This window comes from Neolamprologus brichardi, chromosome 20 (assembly GCF_056152115.1).
Source record: "Neolamprologus brichardi isolate AB-2024 chromosome 20, ASM5615211v1, whole genome shotgun sequence".
Classification (NCBI taxonomy): domain Eukaryota; kingdom Metazoa; phylum Chordata; class Actinopteri; order Cichliformes; family Cichlidae; genus Neolamprologus; species Neolamprologus brichardi.
In genome coordinates, this window is record NC_142123.1 from 30,300,311 (window position 1) to 30,323,603 (window position 23,293).

The following is a 23,293-nucleotide window of genomic DNA, read 5'->3' on the forward strand; positions in this document are numbered from 1 at the left end:
CTGTCCAAAGGATTCCTGGATGTCTACCTGGAGGTTTTTCAGGGATGTCATACTAGGAAGAGACTTCAGAGTAGATCCAGAACCCACTGGAGAGATTATGTGCCTCATCTGGCCTGGGAGAAACTCGGGATCCCACAGAAGAAACTGGAAAGTGTAGCTAGGGAAATCATGTGTGGAATACCCAGTTTAGCTGCTGCCACTGTGACCTGACTTCAGATAAAAAGAAGAAAAAGAGCAAAATGACAGATGATTGTTTTAACTTGATTATCTTGATAATCTGGTTGGAAGTACAGAAGTATATAAAGGTATCGATGATAATTGTGGTTTGAATTCGTGCAGCAGCAGCAGCAGCACAGGTTAGGCCACGTTTTGTGGTTTGTATTGGCTCTCTTCTCTTTTGGCTGGATCCTATCTTGCAGTTGGAGAGACTCACTTTCCCACAACACTTCAGCTCAGTTAGACCGAGTCACTCATGCAGGTGCAGTCAGGCTGCTGTTATGTTGTTGAGTGACGCTCTGGAGACTGTTGGAGATTTTATTCTTAATTTAATTACGATTTTGTTGTCTCCTCTTCCTGCTGCTCCTCTGCGTACCCAGCGTCCGGGCTAACGTCGGTTCCTCTGAGATTGCGTTACGGTGCCCTGTGATTTGGAGTTTCTGCAGGAATATGTCTTCATACAAGTTAAAGTTGCCAGTACTGTTTTAAAAATAAAAAAAAGTAAATTTATGGATGATTTTAACAGGTTATTGTGATATTATTGGTATTGGACATATTTGCCCAGTTATCATGTAGGATACAGTGACATGCATGGTTGGAGGCCATGATGAATTGCACTCGTCTTATCGGTTGGAGTAGATCAGGAAGTAGCTCCAGAGCTGAAAGGTGCAGGGACCATGAAGATGCAAAGATTATAAAATCGGAAATAACAGATGCATAGAAAGCTTCTCTGCATCGTGGAAGTCCTGCAGCAGCCTGAGCATGTCACAGGGTAACTAAGGATTTGTTCTGGGTCACCTGATCCAGTCCCGTTCGTGAGCTTTACCAAAACGAAAGTTTGAAGCTGAACGTGAGAGTCGAAGAGAGAGTTTCTGTCCCACGAGTCCAAACTGGTTCCACAGGAATGGATTTTATTGCCCACTCAATGCAAATATTGTGCACAGTGACTGTGATGTTTGTTACTGCTCATGCATAAAGGAACGAGTGAATATTACATTCACTGCAACTCATCACATCCTTCCCCTAACAGTTATTTTTGTTATCGGTTAACCTGCTGATACTTTGACCGATTATTTCAAACTGTATCTGTTTCTGATGCCTGATAAGCTTGTTGGGATTCCCAGTGCAGTTCCTTATTTATGTTCTACTGGTGTAGCCTCTCGGTTCATTATCTCTTAGAGCCCGTCCTTTTGATTGGCTGGCCCTGGTAAACAGAAGGTTTGGATAGTGGGTGGGATGCGTTATGAGTTCACACTGGTGCAGACTTGGTGTTGGGGGGACTTTTAACTCTTTACCACATAAGTCTACTTCATTTAAAAGCCTTTAATGTGGTGGATCCTCCATTAAGATGCACACACTGAGTGAAAGTGTGGATGCCCCCTCTTGTCAAATAGCACACCTCCAGCTGAAGGATGCTGAGAACCAATCATAACTGTAATTCTGTGTTTTGGCGAAAGATTTCTTTTTTGTAAACTGTTTAGCATCAGAGAGTTTAATTATTAATTTAAGTTTATTGCCTGATTACCAGGACATGGCAATTTTAAAAAAGCAAAGAAGCACATTTTTATTGCAGATAATAATAATAATAACAACTTTTTTTGTGTGGCACTTTTCAGAACACAGAGTTACAAAGTGCTTCTGAAAATTTAGGTACAATCGACCATACAGTCAGGCATTCATCCCGACATGCACACATCAGAGGACTGGCGAGGCCGGCTGTTCTGGTAAAGGCCTGTCCGTGTAGAGCTTTATATGTTGGTAACAGAATTTAAAAGTTGATTGTGAATTTCACTGGAAGCCTGTGAAGGGATGCAAGAATAATTAGACCATAAAAGTGTTGTAGACTTTCTGCGTGCACAAGTATGCTCGGATCTTGGTGAAGGGTAGGACTGAGGCTCTGTGCTGACACGTGTGACTCCACAGAGTCATCCACAGAAATGCTGCACTGCAGTCGACTACAGCAGGCTCGACTTCTCATCCACGCTGTCCGCAGCAGAGTATGATCCCCACCTTACAGGGCTAATGGCTAAATTAAAATCTCAACCTGAAGCTGATCTAACTCCATTATTTTGTAGTTTCCCCACTGTGATGGTTAAATCAGTGGAATATCCCTTTAAGTCTTTTTCTTGCACCTGAGAATAAATTCAGCGATCAGGCAGTTCAGATGTGAATAAATGAACATCCCACATCGACCTTGTCGCATCACTATCCTATCAGAATATGCCGTCGCAAGGACATTTGTTTTTATCTTCAATTGCTCTCAGTGATGAATAAAAATGTGCTCAGAATATTGCCTCGCTCAGTAGTAGGTGGATTAAAAAGAAAGAGCTGAGCAGAGCGGCAGCATCGACTCCGTTTGCATTCCCCTTGTGGTTTCTCTCTGACAGCACCAGCGGCTGTGAGTCTGTGGAAGGAGCTTGCTGGCACTGCTGCAGCCCCGCCGGGACCCACCGAGCCTCCTCTCCTCCGCCCTGTCAATGAGCCTCTGTGTGCACCTTCAGGCCAGTCACAGCCTCTTATACCACCCCCATCGTGACAATACCGCAGTTCAGAAAGCAGCCAGAAGTAGCCTCACTCCCTCCTTCCCTCACTCCCTGTCTGTTAGTTCACCTCCCCCCTCTCCGTGTCTCCCAAAGATGTTACAGCAAGTTTATCTCTGTAGTACCAACAACAGGGCAAATGAGTATGTGGCTTACTTTAGATATAAATCAACACAGAGACTGAAAATGAATAGCAGCGAAGCTTTTGATGCTTTTCCTTTTCATTAACTGCATTTCTTTGGGTTCTGGATTGTTAGCTGGACAAAACGAGCCAGCTACAGCTGAAATATTTCACAGATTTGAGACACTTTGCAGATGAAACAATTTATCTGCAGATGAATGAAGCAGAAAAGCAGTCGGTGAGTGGATCATCTGCCAAGGTCAGTGCTGCAGATCTGGTTCAAAATGTAACGAATTCTTCCTTTGCCCACCTTTTAGCTTTAGTAGTTTTTGTGTAGTCATGCTGAAACCCCCTTAAAATTGCACAGTAAATGCCTACAATATGAGAAAGAAAACTTGTGCTTGGCAAGAAGGAAGAAACATGTAAACCATAGAGAGAAAGGGAGAAAACACAAACAAGAAGCCAACAGTTAGCATCATGGAGTGATGGTGTTTAAAGACATTAATAGTGAAAAGAAAGGGGAGTGGAGAGAAAATGGGCATCATGGGAAACCCTCCAGCAGCTTTATCCTATAGCAGCATAACTAAGAAATGCTTGTGATCCTGGTCTAACTATAAGTTTTATCAAAAAGGGAAGTTTTAAATCTTATCTTTAAAGCAGAGAGTGTTTCTGTCTCCCAAACTGGTTCCACGGGAGAGGAGCCTGAAAGCTGGAGGCTCTGCCTCCCATTCTACTTTTAGAAACTCTAAGAACCACAAGTAAGCCTGCAGTCTGTGAGCGAAGCACTCTGCTGGGATAACATGATACTAAAAGGTTTTTAAGATGTGATGGAGGTTTGATCCTTCAGGACTTTGTATGTGAGAAGAAGGATTTTAAATTCAATTCTTAACAGGGAGCCAAGGAAGGGAAGCTAATGTGGGAGAAATATGATCCCGCTTTGTAGTCCAGATATTTCTGAGTGTGTTCAGAAACTGCATTAAAAGAGGTCGGTTAGTAAGAATACTTTTTTTTAAATGACGTGAACACATTTGCCAAAATGCTGGGATTTTGTTTATTTGCTAGTCATTGATTAAAAGTGCAGAAATTAAAAAATAGAAGCCAAATTGTCATTAAATGATGGCTGATAGTTTAACTTTTCCACCTTGGATGCCTGCCAGGGGTAAAAAGTTGTTTCTCTTTTCTGAGCTGAATAGTTTGTCCGATTTGAGGCCTGCTTCCAGAACAAAATGACTGCGATTATTAGAGAGGGTTATCTCTGCCTGTACAGTTTACTGGGGCTAAACTGGAAAATCCCAGAACTTATTCTGAAGGTCATCACGTGTATTGAATATAAAGGTTGTCAAATTGCGTCTTTATGGGGAAAAAGAGTTAAAGTTTGCTTCTGACATCAGTGGTCAATTTAGTTTCATAGCTGCATCAAACTACAACATCTACACCAGCCGCCTTCTGCTTTTGTGATGTTTGCAGTCGCACGCAGAAAAAGCGGTCAGCGTCACGACAGTGAGTGAGCTGTTGTGGAAAGACTTTGTGGTATTTTTGTTTTGTCACGCTTTATGAGGCGTATCAGTTGCAGCATCATTTTTTTTGTCCATTGTGAGACAGTGTGCAAGATGAGATGATAAACTTTTTGTTCCAGTCTCAGACGCCCTATGTGGTCCAGATTAGGTGGGCTGATATCGTGTATTTTGAACCGGCATTAGTGTTAGAGCAGAATTCAAGTTTCTCCATGTCTAATATGAGAATCTACCATTGTAACAGTGGATCCAGGTTACAGTTACAGAGCTACAACAGCGTCTACAGCTGTGGGGATGCATGCCAGCTAGAGGTGTTAGAGATTCCGTCTAAATCCCCAACACCGTTCTTCTACTTGTTGTTATTTTTCTAATTTGTGAATAGTGAAAAGTAAAAGCTCCCTCAGACACCATGCAATAACATTTGTGGATGACTGTCAGTTGTGGATTGGCCTCCCCAGAGCCTGGACCTCAACATTACTGAAGCAGTGTGGGATCATCCTGACAGCACTGAACAAAAGCAGGCGTAAAAGCAAAGAAAAGCTTTGAATGTCTTTTAAAAAAGCCTGGAAACTATTTCCGAAGACTATTTAAAGTAGGGCTGCCACAAACGATTATTTTGATAGTCGACTAGTCACCGATTATTTTTGCGATTAGTCGACTAATCCGATCATGCATCCATTGGATGTAAAACCTACAGCTTATTGCACCAGCAGCATCTGCTCTTATATAACTATCATTAGCTTACAGCTTTAAGTGTTTAAGGTATGTGCTAACTAAAAATAAAGACAAGATGATAGTTTATTAAATTTTAATGAAATTTGCAGATTGTTTCGGTGAAGTTTAATAAACTCCTTGCTATCTAAAATATAACAGGACACCGGAGTAAATTCTCGAGCATCTCACACTTCAGATAATCAGTTGTCTGCCTGACGTTTATTCAGCTGTGTAAAAACTATAACTTTAATCTCAGCCAAACCGATTTACTCAGGAACAAATAAAATACAAAAAAAAGCCAATAATAACATTTTGAAGTTATCTAAGTGACTTATACATATTTAACTTGAGTAGCGAAAGACAGCAGTGGGTTTGAAAACGATCTGCCGGGAGTCCGGTGTTCTCACGGGCTCTAGTTAGCCTTGCCCCTGGCTAGCTATCGAGCTAGTGGGTAACAGACGTCTCCGAAAACGTCGGAGCGCTTTTGAAAATATGTGGTGTCTTGATAAACTGAGCAGATATTTGAGGTTTACACAGCTACATTCTCGCCTGAAAATATGTTAAACGTTTATTTTGTGACCCAGAAAGAATAATAAGAGTAATATTAAAACTAACTAGCTGCCGCCATTGTTGACAACTGAGCTGGGCTGCTATGAATTCTGGGACAGAGCTGCTTCTTCTTCTTCGGGGTTTAACGGTAGCTGGCGTCCTTGTACATGCAGTGCTGCCATCTTCTGTTTCAGTCCGTTATTACACTCTTAAATCCTACTACTTATTCCTGCGTCTTTTGTGATCTTACAAAGCTTCAAACGACGCTTCGACTATTAAGTCAGTCGTCGACGATTTTGATAGTCGACATAATCATGACTAGTCGACTAATCATGGCAGCCCTAATTTAAAGTACAAGAAAACTGCCTAAAAGAGGTCGGACTGTGCTGAATATTGACTTTTAGGCTTGTTAGAACTGTACAAACCTTAAACACTATAGTTCCATGTATGTTTGCACATATTTCAATAAGTCGCTCCACCTGTTTCCCATTATCTTAGGAAAATGTGATGAAATGGAAGGTGAGTCGAGACTTTTGCACAGCAGTTAGGGAAAAGCTGCTTCTGTGTTTAGCTTTATGGTAAATAATCTCTCTGTACAGTCTATATAGCCGATTAGTCAATAGACACACAATATATTTGCTGAGGAAAAAAAATTGATTATTGATCAATTATTCGGTCATCGAGCTTCAGCCTGGCTGCTTGTCGATGTGAAGATTTGCTGTTTTATGTCCCAAGAAGCTGAATACCGTAAGTTTGTAAAAAAGCGTAACTCGTTCTAACAGATGCTTCTTCGCTGGTGGCTTTTTTTCGTTTTTTTCCAGAGAGGCTTGTGATGTTATCTGTGCACTTCAAAAGAAAAACCACAGCAGCCGAGGCAAAACCACATTTTCGTGTTATATTTAGAATCACTTTTGTTGTCTTTTGGTGCACGCTGTAATTTCCATGTAAATGTTCGCAAACACACACACACACAGAGGGAAGTGTGCATGCTTCTCCATCCTGCTGCCCGGAGCTTTGATGTGCATTAGTGAAGAGAAGATCTGGTATTTATAACCACTCAGCCATCCGTTTGACCTTGGATGCAGGAACGATACTAATATCTGCTTCCGTTCTTAGATGGGGTTCATTGATCATCCCTCCATTATACGTGTAGATTCGGCCGCGTGGAGTCGATCGCGGCTCAATAAGCAGCCTACACTTTGGATGGTGCTGCTCGGGTTTGTCAGTCGGCGTTCACAGCCCAGCGATGTTCGATAATCTTCCCGTAAACGCTTTGCAAACAGCTCCTGTTACACGAGGCCTGGTGGGTCTCTGCTGAGTTTTTATTTTTTATGTTTTTAAACTATTAGAAGCTACTGAACATTTCCAATCAGTGCTTTTAATTCTCTGTGCATTTGTTGAGTTCATATTTAAGGCTTAATAATAATAATAATAATGGATTGCATTTATATAGCGCTTTTCGGGCACCCAAAGCGCTTTACAATTCCACTATTCATTCACTCTCACATTCACACACTGGTGGAGGCAGCTACAGTTGTAGCCACAGCTGCCCTGGGGCAGACTGACAAAAGCGAGGCTGCCATATCGCGCCATCTTGGCTTGTTGTACTTCAATACTTGGGCCAATAACTTGACATTAAAATGATGCATTTCTTGGCACTTGACATTGGAGTTGGTGTCCACAAACATCTCTGCAATGTCTTAATATACGGCTCTAATCCGTCAGTAACCTGATGACACGTTTGTGAAACAGCTCACAGATTCTCAGCGTGTTTGTTTGTTTGTTTTTAAATGACTTCGGCTTCTCATCGTTTATTTTATAATGCAGCGTTACAGCTTTTTCCCATGACCACCTTCAAGTCCGAGGCCATTGTTCTCAGCTAGGAAAGGGTGGAGAGGCTACTCCGGGTCAGGGATGCTTTGCTGCACCACATGGAGGAGTTTAAGTATCTTTTTCATGAGTTAGGGAGGAAGAGAAGATGGCTATACCAGTCTGCTTGTCCAGAGAGGTGTGTGTCAAAGTAAAGCTGTCAGTCTACCTCTCTAACCTCATCTATGGCCTCGAAGTCTGAGCGATGACCAAAAAAATCGCTGATACAAACTGCGAATTTTAGCTTTCCCTGAAGGTCGGTGGGCTTCATCCTTAGAGATGAGGTGAGGAGTTAAGTCATTTGTTAGGGACTCAGAGTAGAGCCACAACTCCTTCATATGGAAACCAGCAATCTGAGGTGGTTCAAGCATCTCCTGGGCACCTCCTGGGTGAGGTGTTGCAGGCGTGTCCTACTGGGCGGAGGCTACAGGAACTGGAGGAAGTTACTGGGCTTCTCTGCTTATGGGCCGGATGGAATTTAGAGGTTCATGTTAATCACTTTAAATTCTTCACACTAGTCTCCTTTAAGCTCAGTGTAGGTCATTATTGCATGCTGCTGCTGTTTACCGGCTCTCCGTCTGAGTGCACCTCCTTTTGCTGCTCCTCACACACACTGTGTGTGTGACGTGAAGCTGAAGAGACGAGTGAAGTGCAATAATAAAAATAACCGAGTTGACAACATAACGACGTGTTAGTGTAAGTGTAGTAAAAGCTTCCCGACAAGTGTCAAACTAAATATAATGAAAGAAGAAGTGAGAGAAAGGCAAACGGTCGTTTTTGTATCCTTTCAGCTACATTAGCTCAATCGACCTCAGTTTGTGGTTAAGTGAAAAACTTTTATACAAATAGAAGTTGTTGATATATCAGCTTAAATTTCTCTAAACTGCTGACCTTTGCTGTTTCCTTCATGTTGCATGAGTTTCTCCGCTGCAAACCAGAGCACTGTTTGTCACTGATAACCAATCCAGCTTTGCAGCAACCAGCTGGAGCTTTATAGCATTTTCTTCCAAAATAAAAGTCCCCCATTTTTCTCTTGTTAATATTGTAGTGACAAACACACATTTTATAGAATATTGAAAGGGATACCCTCTCTTTAAGTTTAAAAACTAAAAAGTTACACCCCATCCACGTCCTTTTTTTTTTTTTTACTCTTCACAAACAAGGAACTTGGTGGGAACAGCAAACCCAGTTTCATGCTGCAGGTGTCTAAAGTTATTATTAAATTATTTTCACTTTAATAAAGAAGTTTGGTAATAATTTTTCTCTTTCCGACACTTTTTGACGATGCTGCGCTCGGCATGAGTCTGTCAACAGGAGGGTGCAGTGCTGCGAAGCTGGAGGCGTGCAGCAGTCGCCTGGAGCTCTTCATCTAACAGCTCACTGTGGCTCCTTCTCTGACTGTTACTAATGCAAAAATCTCAGACTGATTCACTGATGGCTGTAAGCTCACTGCTGACGAGCACCTCGCATTTCCTGTGGCTACTTTATAATGAGCATCAACTCGGGTTTCGATAGCAGCAGAAGAAAATGTTCTGTTTGCTTCTATGATGGCTTTTCTGGGAATGTCGCCACCGACACTAGCTGTTAATCCTTAAAATGTATAAGCTTTGCAATACTTTCATCATTAGCTTAGGCTAATCATTATCGTTGTATTACCTCAGCAGGCCATAGATGGTGAATCCTAGTCTCAAACTTTAGATTGTGGCCACTGCCGTGTTCGTTTGCAGAGGTCTGGATAGAGGATGGAGGCTACGGTGGAAGTCTGAGGACTGGGACTCAAGTCTGAGGTCCAGTCAAGTGGCCATGAGAGGAACTGCATTTGCACTCTTGCACTGGCTTCATTTCTCAGCCCTCGACGTTGAAGTTTAGATTCAACAGATGTTTTGTTTTGTTTTTTCAAAAAATGGCAGTTGTCACTTTATCAGGTAGTTGGTGATGCTCTGCTGCATTTAGCAACCAAAACAAGAACAGAATATAATAGAATAATCCTTCAGTTGTCCCACAAGGGGAAATTTGGTTGTAACAGCAGCAAAAAAACACATATACAAACAGAACAGGACACAGGACATAGAACAGACACACACACAGAGTTTTGACATATTTACATCATGGACAATAGTTACCAAAACAGAGTACTGCACAGTTATTAAAATTAAAGTACAGATAAGTGGCAAACCCAGGTTGTAGTGTGCAAACAGAGCAGGATGCTGAAAGATGTTTAAATAGTCAAGAATATTTAGAATAATTGGAAAAGAACAGACTGTGTATTGTACCCGCGCATTAAAAAGTAGAAATGTAACTTCCAATAAGTTAGTATATACAGTGGGGCAAAAAAGTATTTAGTCAGCCACCGATTGTGCAAGTTCCCCCACTTAAAATGATGACAGAGGTCAGTAATTTGCACCAGAGGTACACTTCAACTGTGAGAGACAGAATGTGAAAAAAAAATCCATGAATTCACATGGTAGGATTTGTTAAGAATTTATTCGTAAATCAGGGTGGAAAATAAGTATTTGGTCACCTCAAACAAGGAAAATCCCTGGCTCTCACAGACCTGTAACGTCTTCTGTAAGAAGCTTTTCTGTCCCCCACTCGTTACCTGTATGAATGGCACCTGTTTGACCTCATCATCTGTATAAAAGACACCTGTCCACAGCCTCAACCAGTCAGACTCCAAACTCCGCCATGGCCAAGACCAAAGAGCTTTTGAAGAACACCAGGAAAAGAATTGTAGACCTGCACCAGACTGGGAAGAGTGAATCTACAATAGGCAAGCAGCTTGGTGTGAAAAAATCAACTGTGGGAGCAATCATCAGAAAATGGAAGACATACAAGACCACTGATAATCTCCCTCGATCTGGGGCTTCACGCAAGATCTCATCCCGTGGGGTCAAAATGATCATGAGAACGTGAGCAAAGATCCCAGAACCACACGGGGGGACCTGGTGAATGACCTGCAGAGAGCTGGGACCAAAGTAACAAAGGTCACCATCAGTAACACACTACAACGGCAGGGAATCAAATCCCGCAGTGCCAGACGTGTTCCGCTGCTGAAGCCAGTGCATGTCCAGGCCCGTCTGAAGTTTGCCAGAGAGCACATGGATGATACAGCAGAGGATTGGGAGAATGTCATGTGGTCAGATGAAACCAAAGTAGAACTTTTTGGTATAAACTCAACTCGTCGTGTTTGGAGGAAGAAGAATACTGAGTTGCATCCCAAGAACACCATACCTACTGTGAAGCATGGGGGTGGAAACATCATGCTATGGGGCTGTTTTTCTGCCAAGGGGACAGGACGACTGATCCGTGTTAAGGACAGAATGAATGGGGCCAAGTATCGTGAGATTTTGAGCCAAAACCTCCTTCCATCAGTGAGAACTTTGAAGATGAAACGAGGCTGGGTCTTCCAATATGACAATGATCCAAAACACACCGCCCGGGCAACAAAGGAGTGGCTCCGTAAGAAGCATTTGAAAGTCCTGGAGTGGCCTAGCCAGTCTCCAGACCTCAACCCCATAGAAAATCTGTGGCGGGAGTTGAAAATCCGTGTTGCTCGGCGACAGCCCCAAAACATCACTGCTCTTGAGAAGATCTGCATGGAGGAATGGGCCAAAATACCAGCTACTGTGTGTGCAAACCTGGTAAAGACCTATAGTAAACGTTTGACCTCTGTTATTGCCAACAAAGGTTATGTTACAAAGTATTGAGTTGTATTTTTGTTATTGACCAAATACTTATTTTCCACCCTGATTTACGAATAAATTCTTTACAAATCCTACCATGTGAATTCATGGATTTTTTTTTCACATTCTGTCTCTCACAGTTGAAGTGTACCTCTGGTGCAAATTACTGACCTCTGTCATCATTTTAAGTGGGGGAACTTGCACAATCGGTGGCTGACTAAATACTTTTTTGCCCCACTGTATATATATATTGAAAACTGATTTAAAAGGAAGAATCAGGTCAGGTGTAACTTTGTGTTAAAAACACTAATAAAGGAAGGACATAGCTTTAACCTAACCATAGTCATCGAGAGTAAATCGTGTGTTTCTTTGGGACTATTTTCAGCCTTGGATTAATCCAGATTTGCTTCTCTGGTGAGTATTTATGGCAGCAGGAAGGTGTATATAGGGCTCATGGTAGAGAGAAAAGGCGTCTCCCTGTATAATAGTAAGGGTGAAGTGGTGTGGATAGCTTTTCGAGTGCAGATGGACTACACTTGACATCGCAGTGAATATTACCTGAGCTGTTTTGGTTGAATAATAAAGAAAGATTTCAAATAATACGACCTTACATGCCAACTTCAGGTTTTCAGGCTCAAAATATGTTTCAGGAAACAGAACTGAGGTTGGACACCGTGCCCTGAATATTAGAGCCTCTCTGCATGCGTTAAGTGCACACGGCGGTTTGTTTGTGTGTCACCTGTCCGTGTCAGGAAGACAGGAAAGTGTGCCAGGTCCTGATTGGCCTCCAGCCACAGAATCAGCCTTGTTTCATCCGCTCTAATGACTCTTTAAGATGTGGCTTTTGGATCTGGGTCCACTTTGTCACACCTACTTCCTGTGTCTCTCTCTCTCTATACTCTGAGACACACCTGGAGCCGTGCCTGATGGACTGGTCCTCAGCCATATGCCCCGCAGTGTGCCATGCTCGCAGACTCGGGCAGCCGGTTTGCTCAGCGTGGGGCTGCACGTCGATCTGTGGATTTACTGAAGCGGTGCAATATGGACACAAAGGCTTATCTCTGTCCAGAGTGTCTGAAACAACGCAGGATCCGTGGATTAATGTATTTGTGGAGCGATCCTCGATATGTAGTAGGTACTGCGATGCGGAGGCAGTAACAGGCTGCTCACGCGTGGAGTGTAGAGGGCTTCACTCTGAAGTGGTGGTGAAACGAGACGCTGCTGCTGTCAGAGTACAGACACAGTTTAATGGTGGTAATAACGTTAACGTCACTCCTGGAGATGAAAACAGGGTCTGATGTGAAACAGGCCTCGGTGCAGTTTACTCGTATCCCCGGTGTTTGTTTTGGTTTGCTTGGAGAGCCAGACGGGTGGAGTTTACAGCAACGGCACAAATAAGACGCAGGCAGCAGGAACTGAGACAACACGAAATGACTGATTGATTAACAGCAGTGTGTCAGACGTGACAATTTCATGGTTTCTTTTTTTGTTTCCTTTTTATTCACCATACATACAACAAATCGAACGATAAGGGTTATTTTTAGTATTTATTGCTGGGCAGAAGTTGTTGAGTTGGTCTGTGTTTGGATTGTTAGTCGAAAGAAGTGCTTCACGACTCTTTAGGTTAAAAAAAATACATGTAAATTGAACACTCTTTGCTTTCATTGCTTTCAAATTACTCCACATCATCACCTGAGAGGTTGCCAGTTAACATCACAACTGTCAGTTTGTCATTTTATTTATTTTTCTCTGTATTTTTTGACAGCTCAGAGCTGCAAACTTTAACATTTCCATTTCTGAAAGCACAGAAGGATGGGCTCAATCTTGCTGGTGCCTCATTATGACTTGTTTTGGTCTACACTGTGTGGTTTCTCCACAAATAAGATGAACCCGTGTGTAGACGCCCCACCGAGCGACTGACGTTTTTGGTCTCATGCTTTCAGATTAATCGTAATGTGGTAACAACCTTCATTTCTTGCAGATGAAAACAATGTCTGACGAGACAGAACAGAGAATGTGCGACGAGGATTTCGGTTCGGACGAGGAAGGCGAGGAGGGAGACGTGGAGTCTTACCTGGAGGACAACAGCAGCGAGCTCATGGACCGACTGAGAGAGCTGGAGGTGAGGGAGCGAAAGACTGGCCGTCCTCGTTTGGATCATTGACAACTCAAACCACCTCCACCAGTGGCAGCGACACACTTTTTTCCGCTGTTTCCCGTTAGTTCTGTGGAGATTTCTTACATACAAAAGCAACTGCAGGCAGTAAATTGTCATTGATGTTGGTAGGGCTGCACAATTTTGCATAAAATGAGAATCACGATTTTTTGGCTTAGAATTGAGATCACGATTCTCTCACGATTTTCTTTTCCAGTATAAATATTTATTGCGCTTATTAACTGCACATCAACTTCGTAACAGTTGAGACTGAACATAAAAACAATAAATAAACATAAAAACAACAAATGTCTCACGTTTTGTCGTTGCCGCAAAATGTTGTACTGCTTGAAATTCCGTCTCCACCGGTGCTCGACACTGCGTGTTTAGAGCAGGTAGTGCAACAATAGAAAAATAGTTGCGGGACGGCACTGTGTAGCGTTTGTCTAGGGTGTTGATCATTCTCCTAAATCCCTCGTTTTGCACAGTGTTGATGGAGCCATATCTTTGGTCAGGTGATAAGTGATAGCCTCCGTAATTTCTTTGTGCCTGGGGGAGTTCGACGTGTATAGGGAAGCGCTGTATAAGGTATAAGGCAGATTACGTCCCGGATCAAAATGCGGTACAATCGTCGTCGTCTTTTTTCTTTCTTTTTTTTTTAATCGTTGTCATTTGGAAATGAGATCGCACATAAGTATGAATCGAGATCACGATTTTCTAACGATTAATCGTGCAGCCCTAGATGTTGGTATTATTTTAGACCACACAATCTGGGCCATAAGAGACAATTCAAGCGGTCGTTTTGGGTGCACAGCTCTGGCCACAAACCCAGATGTTGAATGTTGACTTTGTGAAGGCTTCAAATTGAAATTTAAAATGTAAAAATAAATCTAAAGGTGGTGATATCAAAGGAAAGAAACTGCTCACAAAGACTGCAATGATTTATTGATATTGATTTAAGTTTATACTTCTTTGCTTTCTTGCTGATAGATGAGCACATCACACACTCCAGTATACCTCTACAGGTAGCAGCTGGTTAGCTTTGACTGGAATTGCGGAAGCTACTCACCACCTAGCTCTCCTTAAAGCTAACAAAACCTTTTTGTTGGGGATTAGCAGGCTGCTTAAAGGAAGCTTGCCTTGATACGTTTATCGATGTGACATATTTACATGTGTCCACGTGGGTGGATTTTAAAATAAATTGTTGTAATGTAATCGGCTCAGTGGGAAGGTAATATGTGGCAAAAACCTGTGTTAGTGCAGACGAACCAGTGGCTTTACTCAGACTTCCTGTTTTCTCTCAAATAAAAGAATCGAACTATGTTTGACCAAAATGATTTAATTCTAATATTTTGGTTTCTGGAGCATTATTAGCAGAATGGACGCAGAGACACACGTTTAAAACGTGAAGATATATATTTGCTTTTCATTGGGACTTTAAGCCACAAAAAACGGTGTGAAAACAGCCAATTGACATTTTACTGTGCCTAATCTTGCATACTGTTTCTTGACTGGAATCAGTAACTTCCTCGGGCCTCTTCTGTTTGAGTCTTGGTAATAAGCTCATTACACCAAATGTCAAATGGCTCCTAAAGGCTTTGCTTCTAACAGGTTTTTCTGCTTGGATGATAATGAAAACATCTAAATTGTGTTTTATGTTACAGCTGTTTTTTTGCATTGTAATGTTATGTGTGGGAAATTACTGCACTGGACTGCAGTGGTAGTTTTGGTGTCTGCTGTGGACTAAGCATAAACTGGGACCTTTGAATGTTTTTTTCATGTTTACATGATTTATTCATCATTTGCTTCGCAGGCAGAGAATTCAGCTCTCGTGCTGGCCAATGAGAGTCAGAGAGAAGCTTACGAGAGATGCTTGGATGAGGTGAGTCCACGATGAAAGTTATAAAATCTGCAAAATCACTCACGAAACGTAAACTCATGTAAATGCTTTCTCACGCTATCAGGTTGCCAACCATGTGGTCCAAGCTCTGCTGAATCAAAAGGTAACTTAAAGTTAAATATCTATATTTAGGTTTGATTTATCTTGGATTATAGACTCAGTCTCACTGCTCTGTGTCTGTGAACAGGATCTGAGGGAGGAGTGCATCAAGCTGAAGATGTTGGTGTTTGACCTGGAGAGACAGAACCGAGCGCTGTGTGAGCTTTTTCAGCAGAAACTACCCAACCACCCCACCGCTCACTACCAGGTAACAAACTCAGTTTCTTCTCTATTTAGACAAAAAAAATACCGAACACGTAACTAGAAATAACCGAGTTCATGAGATCTCTGTAGCTGCACTTTATTTCTGCTGCAGGCTGCACAAAGCTTAGCCGGCAGGCTGCGAGTGCACTGATGGTTCTGTTTCTGCTGGTGTGCATATTGCAAATTAAATGAGCTAGAGGCACGAGTCTGTGTGCAGAGCCATCTCTGCAGTCCACCAGTATGAAAGCATCAGACTCCCAGTGCAGAACTTGCAGAACACTAAAGAAAATCTTTTTTTTTCTTCAGCCACTCCTATACTCATAACCTGCTGTGTTTGGAGCTGCTCGTAAACATAAAATAGAGGACTGAGTCTTTGTGCCGGACCATCTCTAAAGTCACCTTTACAGCCGCAGGATTTCTCGGCGGCACAGATTGTTGCATCAGTTGGAAAACAAAAGACATTTTTACCAAAGACTGCAACAGAAACCCTCCATTGTGTTTCTATATACATAATTCCTGTGTTACGTGTTTGTCACGACACACAGTATTAAAATGCATCACTGTTCCTAATTTTCTGTCATGTATACATTTCATATATACTGTTTATACATGAAAATTATGAGGTCATTGTATCTACAAGTAATTCCAACAAGTAATTCCCTGTTAAAGACATTTTTTTCTCCTCTTTTCTGTATGATGTCGGTGAAAAAATACTATCCCTGATATGGTCATCTCGGGCACAGGGCTCTGGCTAAACATCCACCTATTGTTCAAACTTGTGTTTGAGAATGTTGGCTTAAAGGGAGAGGAGATAAAATGTCTCGTGTCAGAGAGCAGGTGCACCAAAGGCTCAGTATGAGATAAATGAAGATTATCTTGCAGTGTAAGAGTCCAATAATAATAGTATAGACCTGGAAAACATTAAAGGTCCACCTTAAAAGAAGATTGCAGTGAAGCAAATGTGCCTCGTGTAACCATAGAAAAGGTTATGGTTCTGTGTTCGTGTCACTATTGACGGTGTGTGAAGTAAAATCACAAAGCAAACACCTGAATCTAGGACCCAAGTGGCTATCAGCTGGACTGGATTTTATCCAGTACGTTTTTATGAGTTTGCCAGTTGTGGAGATTTAATGTCTGCTTTCTTTTGAATATAATGGAACTAAATGGCACAAAAAATATATTTATTAAGACCCGAACTCTTCCACAGCATCGTTAATTTCTCTTTGACATTTGGGCTGATTGGGACCTGATGAATGTAAAAACAAAGAATTACCAGATTTCTTTTTACCTCATTTTTATTTCTAAGAAAATAAGAGCCACATATGAGGATATATATTAAGATTTTGATACAACAGTAGCAGTATAATGTCCTCGTAAGTGGATATCAGGCCCTTGTAGAGCAAAATTGAGTATTCTGGTCTAAATAACCCAAAATGTGATGTCCACATATGTGGACTGCAGGTCCTAGGAGGTTAAAAAGCATGCACGCTTTTTGTTATGATGATCTGATTTATCAAAAAGACCTTGTTGTGAACACTTTTTTCTTTCTATTGTTTCCATTTGCCAACCAAAACAAGCACCCATGTAGCTAATATTACAGCTCAGCTGAGGGAAATGCACTCGATACCTACATCCTGTTGCACTGTTGCTGGTGGATGAGCAGCAATGCGCTTCCTTCAGCGATAAAGTTGGCAGATGTTATTTTGATAGAAGGAAAATACTTCCTTTAGAAAACTAGACACAGTGAGTTTTGTATTGTTTAGTTTAGTTTTTTATAAGCCCGGGTCATTATTTCTGGAAAGACACTGCTGCGGAGTATATTTTTAGTGGTCTGAACACCACTCGCCGAGTGCTTTTTAGCTCCATTATCGTCAAGAAAAGGCACACGTCTTTGCCTTTGTGCCATATTTATCCCCCACTTGCCACCCTCTCAGTGCTTCTCACATTGCTAATCCATAATAAATAAAGTTAGAATTTTTCACTCGTCATTCTAACACGTCTTGTCTTTGCCTGCACTTCCTTCTTTCCTCAGCGAGGTTCTTAAATTATATCTTTACTTTTCTTTCTTTTCTCTCCCAGCCTTAACAGGCAGGATGACACTCAGTCAGTTTGCAGTTTTTGAACTACTTTAACTGCTTAATAACGGAATTTAATAATTGATTATATTTTATTGGTTTTTTTTAATGCAAGTTATCCAATAATGTCTCAGTATATTTTAAGAACCTGTGTGTTAGTGCAGCGCTGAAGCTGCTGATTTTTCTGGGTTTTTTTCCAACGCTAGTGAGCCTGTACGGAGCTCGCTCTTTTCACCTGTACTCTAAATAGTTTCTGCCGATGCCAGGACAATGTAGCTCTCAGCCGTCTGTGTATATTATAGCCTGTAGCGTACACAGTCTCATCATAATTGCCTCATGAATCTCCTGTTACAGGTTCAGGCGGGACCGCTCCCAGACTACAATGCACAGCTGCACAATGACTCGGCCAAACAGGTGGAGCCGGCACAGACTGAAGCACAAGCCAAGGTGACTGTTACAAACCATAAGAGCCTCTGAATCAGACAAAAATCCCCATCTGCGTGTGACGTTTGAACCGCTCTGACATTTGCTTTGCTTTCAACTATTGTGCTTTAAAAAAAGACTCCACTTCTAATCTCCCTCACACTCTTTCCTGTACGCATGCACTCAAAGGTCCCGATGAATTAAGCTGTTTGGCTCTCTCCGTGAACTGTATACTGATGCTAATCTGTGTCTGTCCACAGGGAAATGGCTACCGCACACAACATGCCTCGCCGGGCCCTCGTGGCCCCGCCGCCAACATGGAGGCTCTGTCTCCCTTCTTCAAGAAGAAAGCACACATCCTGGAAGTCCTGCGCAAGATGGAGGAGACGGACCCCCTCAAGTTCCACCCATCCACGACGAGCTTGTCTTTCTGCGACTACAGCCAGGTGCTCATGTCCACAGAGGCTGTTTTGGCTTCTGCGGACCCCCTCCCGCTGCAGTGCAAATCCCACCACACACACTGCCACTGCTCCTGCTCGGACACAGACACACACCAGCATGTGAATGGTGACGGAGCAGTGAAGTGTGAGGGAGGGAACACCTGCTGTTTACACTGCAAGAGGAGCCCAGAGAGCCCTCCAAAGCCATGCAACCATGTCTGTAGTCCTTCAAAAGCCACCCAGAGCCATATAGTTCCTGCAGCTGCTATGAGTGAATGTCACAGTAAGACCAGAGCGGGAGAGTCTAAACAGAGCACCAAGAATGAAGCCAACCAGCAACCAGCGGGCGCCGCCGCCCACTCATCCATCGCAGAAGCAGCCAGTCCGAATCTGGAAGGAGAGCAGGATAACTCGGAGCTAAACGCTAGTGCCTCTGAAGAGCTCACTGGTTTCTGTGCCACCTCCCACCTGCCTACTTCTGCACAGGAGGCCCACTGTGACTTGGATACAAGCGATGGCGTTCCCAACGGTTTGGCGCTCTCATTTGGTGACGAACCCTCAGCCGTCCCTGAGAAAGACGCCACAGATCCGGAGGCTTCCTGTGTAAGAGCCAGTGCGTCCGTCAGCCCCAGTCCCTCCTGTCTCAGCGACGTTAAAGCCGCTGCCATCAACTCCCCATCCAAACTGCTCAAGTTCTTAAAGATTCCCTCGATGGGGGAGAAGTCGCAGGCTCCCACCTCTTCTGTCCGCCTGAGCCCTCAGCTCACTCGCAACTCCAGGATCCCCTGCCGCACCAATAACTACGAGGTTTACCACTCGCCCGTTCCCACACGCAGAGCGACCACCACTGAGCGGTGCAGGCAGCCCCCTCCTCCACCCGCCCGGTCCGAGTCGTACCCCGCCACGCACTCGGCACCAACTTCCCCTCCACAGCCCGAAGACACCTGCTCCCCACCCGCTAAGGAAATAAGCTATAGCAGCCTGTCTGCACCTAAACCCACTGTGGGCTCAAAGATCGGCGCTCCCTCCTCCTCACCCAAAGTTTCTCAGAGGGTCCCTCATTATGAAAATGTCTGTGACATGTCCATCGGCTCTAAAGAGGAGGAACCAACCCAGGGTCAGGAGAAAAGAACCACTCTTCCATCTCAAACTAAGGCAAACGCTGGTGAGAGGAAGCTTGTTAAATCGCTACCAGAAAGCGTCCTGAATCCCGCGCCTCAGCGAAAGCAGTCGTCCTCATCGACATCAGAGTCTACATCAGATGATGAAGAGGATTCAGACAGCCCTGTGTGGGTTAATCATCACAGCCTACCCAACTCCTCTGCCCTCAGCAAAGCTCAGAGCAAAACTAACTACTCACAAACCAGAGAGAAGCAGGAAGGGCACACAAGGGAGGTGAACATAGCGAGCTCTGAGGTCACTCAGGGTCCGCCTGCACCTCCAACCAGGAGGAGTGACTCATCGTCCATTCCCAAGAGGCCTACGGTTGGGGCGGCGAGACCTCAGGCCGACTCGAGTCACCACGCTTTCAAAGACAGACTGGCTGCGCTCGGCAAGCTGAGGAGCTCGGAGGATTTACAAGGCGGCCTCAGGCCCACCGATGCGGCGAACGAAGGCACCTACGGAGAAGAAAGAGGCAAGACGGCAGAGATCCACAAAGAGGAACAGAGACATTCGAAGTTCACAGACTCTTCGGATGGTAAACCTAAAGGTAGCAGTGGTGGTTTGAAGTATCCGGGGTCATCTCAGCTCTATGAGCAGCCAGTAAAATCTTCTGGTCCCGCACTGGTTAAACAAGAACTCTGTGTGACCAAGCCAGAGGGACCGAAGAGTAAAATGGGCCTGCCGTCACCCAACACAGATGCTCCCCAGGTGCTACGCAACAACATCAAGTGTCCTGGCTCCCTGAATCTGGCCTACAACGTTAAAGCCAGCATCGCTCCTCACAGTAGCAACAGCCCCAACAAAATCCCTCCGAAGTCGCCGTCCAAACCTTGCCAAGGCCCGTCCGTCCACAGAGGGGGCAAGTCCGCAGAGGCCCCGCGTTACTCGTCCAAGTCAGAGGAGAGGACCAAGATCAGCGGGAAAGGGAAAAAGAATCCGATGTACGGAGACAGCCTCCCGCCTCCTCCTCCGAGACCTCCGGCATCTGAGGTGGAGAAGCCGTCGCTGCCGGTCCCCACCCTGCAATCCGCCATCGAGCAGAAGGTGATGAAGGGCATCGAGGAGAACGTGCTGAAACTTCAGGAGCAGGACAGAGGAGGGCAGGGCGGAGAGGTCAAGCAGAAGGCCTCCAACGGCATCGCGAGCTGGTTCGGCCTGAAGAAGAGCAAGCTCCCCGCGCTGAGCCGCAAGACCGACGGCACTAAAGCAAAGGAGGAGAAGAAGGAGTGGAAGATAAACATCCCCTCGGTCGGCAGGGACTCTGTGAAAATGGCCTCCAGGTGTAAAGAAGGCGTGGAAGGTCTGAACATCTCGACTCTGATGGAGAAGGCCGAGGGGCTGAGGAGAGCCCTGGAGGAGGAGCGGGCCTATGTGGAGAGATCAGGCAGGGGTCACTCGTGTGAGGTGGTGATGGATCAAGCTCAGGGACAGCTGGCGGTCATGTACAGGGGAGCGCGCTCTGACAACTTCATGCAACAGCTGCTGAACAGGTGAGGACTCAAGAAAGGACATCAGAGATGTAATATTTTAAGAAAGTACACTTCTTCTTTCTTCCTGGCAGAGATGTAAGCCGCTTTTAGTACATGCAAAATCAATTATAGATGTTGGTCTCAACTCAAGAATTATTTTCTGTAGAAGCCAAGTAGCATTTGGATACTTATCGCAAGCACAAGCCTGGAGCAGCTTTTTGCATATGTATATATATCCAGGGATTAAGATCACTGTAAACATCCTTTAAAAAAAGAAATACGACAACTTGCACTGAGTGCTGGGAAATTTTATTTAATGTTAGTCTTTCAAAAAAAAGCTCCTCTTGTCCCTTTTATTTATTAACTTTCATTAATACCACATATCTTGAATGATGAATGAAAGGTAGCCCAGTCTTCTGCCTAATAAATGATGAAATTCACGGTGCAGACAGTGCAAGCGTCCTCCTGCATGCTGATGACGGTCATTAATTAAATACGTTTTAAAATCCATAATTAATGCAGGAAGAAAACAGGAAACTTTCCACTGAGATATATCATGAATCTTTCCCAGCGTTTTCCAGCAGTGACAGCTCTTCCTCTCCTACACCAAATATCACATGAATGCTGCTTTTTATGTAAAACGTCTTCAATGTCTAAATAAAGGAATCAAAGACGTCTTCATTATTTTTTTTAATCAGCCTGTGTGTGGTTTAAAAAAACCAAATCCAAGCTGTGTAAACCATGTACAGCTAGAGCCCACTTCCTTGTATGTGTGCAAACACTTGGCCAATAAAGCCGTTTCTGACTCTAAATGTAGAGTGGACGGAAAGGAGATGATCAGCGTGCCCCAGCGACGGCTGTCGTTCGACTGCAAGACGTCGAAGCCGGTGTTCACCCAGCAGAGCGACATCATCAGTCACACCACCAGTCACGACGACATGGAGAAGGTATTTCTTTACTTATTAATCTGCAGTTCAGAGACTAAGAGAGTTTAAAAGAAACCTGAGGGAGGACATTAAAAACAGAGCTCTCTTTCATCGAGTCGAGTCTGTTTACACTGAACCGACTTTCAAGTCTAAACCTGGCATCTAATTTGTTAGACTTGTCTCCGGCATTGAGATTTGAAGATTTCCGCACAGTCACGGCTCTTTCTGCATCTCTGTTGTTCTTTCATGCAGGGATCAGAAAGAATTGGCAAGATCACATCAGATGAAAACCTCGCAGATTCAGTTCACTCTCAACACTTTGCAGGTAAGATACGTCTGCCGGGAGTCTAAAAAGGTTTGCGGCCTTTGTGGAGGATCAAAATAGACTTCGGTGGAAGTCACAGGGAAGTGAGGTTAATAAGAAATTCACAGAGAGGAAGGGAATTAGGTAAATTAAATGCAAAAAAGAAAGAAAAGTGATAACAATATAAACTATGTGTACGTTCAGGTGAAAAATGAAACTATTTTGAGTATTTCTGCTACTTAATCTTTCATATATCTACCCTGATACATTTTAGAGAGAAAATATTGCACTTTTAATATAAAGTTGCTATTTACTTTGCTTGTGTGCAGTGGCCTAGCTTAGCTTCACACCAACAGGATGCAATATTAAAATGTTGCTTTTATGATATGGAATATGGAAATAAACACTGCTACTGTGATCCTACGAGACCTTCCTCAGATTGGAACATTTTACCAAACTTTGCTGAACACATTTCGATGTTATGCAATAGTATTAGAGCTTATATAATATTAGATATTATACATTTTAAATATTATAAATATTGTCCCAGTAGAGGTGAATGTGGATCCTCTACACCAGATGAAGGATATAACACAGTAGTCTCCTGCACGTCCAGAGACTTTCAAAATAAAAGAATTTGAACTAGCACCTTTCAACGGTCAATTAATTTTGTTTATCTTTTCGTGTCATCCGGGCTTCACATTCACAGTAAATGGACTGTGTTTGTTGCTTTCTCCTTCTCTGAGGACAGGATAGGGCAGCTGATGATTGCATTGAGGAAATATGGCGATTAGACGTATCATTTTACGATCAACTTTAGTACCTCTGTGAAATAGGTGTCTCTCTAAACCACAGTAGATAATGTATTTATCCACAATCATTTAATATCTGTACTTTTCACTGAGTACTTTTATTTTTTATAATTTAA

At 43.4% G+C, this 23,293-nt stretch overlaps 1 protein-coding gene across 4 annotated transcripts in view; it reads left to right on the plus strand.

Moving 5' to 3' along the window:
• The window catches only part of nckap5l (NCK-associated protein 5-like), a 62,823-nt gene that overhangs the window by 32,888 nt on the left and 6,642 nt on the right, over window positions 1-23,293 (plus strand). For 3 of the 4 annotated variants that reach the window (XM_087833666.1, XM_087833664.1, XM_087833665.1), the window contains exons 3-10: window positions 13,188-13,328; window positions 15,175-15,243; window positions 15,326-15,364; window positions 15,449-15,568; window positions 17,994-18,086; window positions 18,323-21,156; window positions 21,953-22,082; window positions 22,314-22,386. In XM_087833666.1, coding sequence (XP_087689792.1) covers window positions 13,188-13,328; window positions 15,175-15,243; window positions 15,326-15,364; window positions 15,449-15,568; window positions 17,994-18,086; window positions 18,323-21,156; window positions 21,953-22,082; window positions 22,314-22,386 — 3,499 coding nt within the window. Of the gene's footprint in view, window positions 1-11,781; window positions 12,338-13,187; window positions 13,329-15,174; window positions 15,244-15,325; window positions 15,365-15,448; window positions 15,569-17,993; window positions 18,087-18,322; window positions 21,157-21,952; window positions 22,083-22,313; window positions 22,387-23,293 lie in introns of those variants that run through there. The other variant, XM_087833667.1, reaches the window with a different exon arrangement.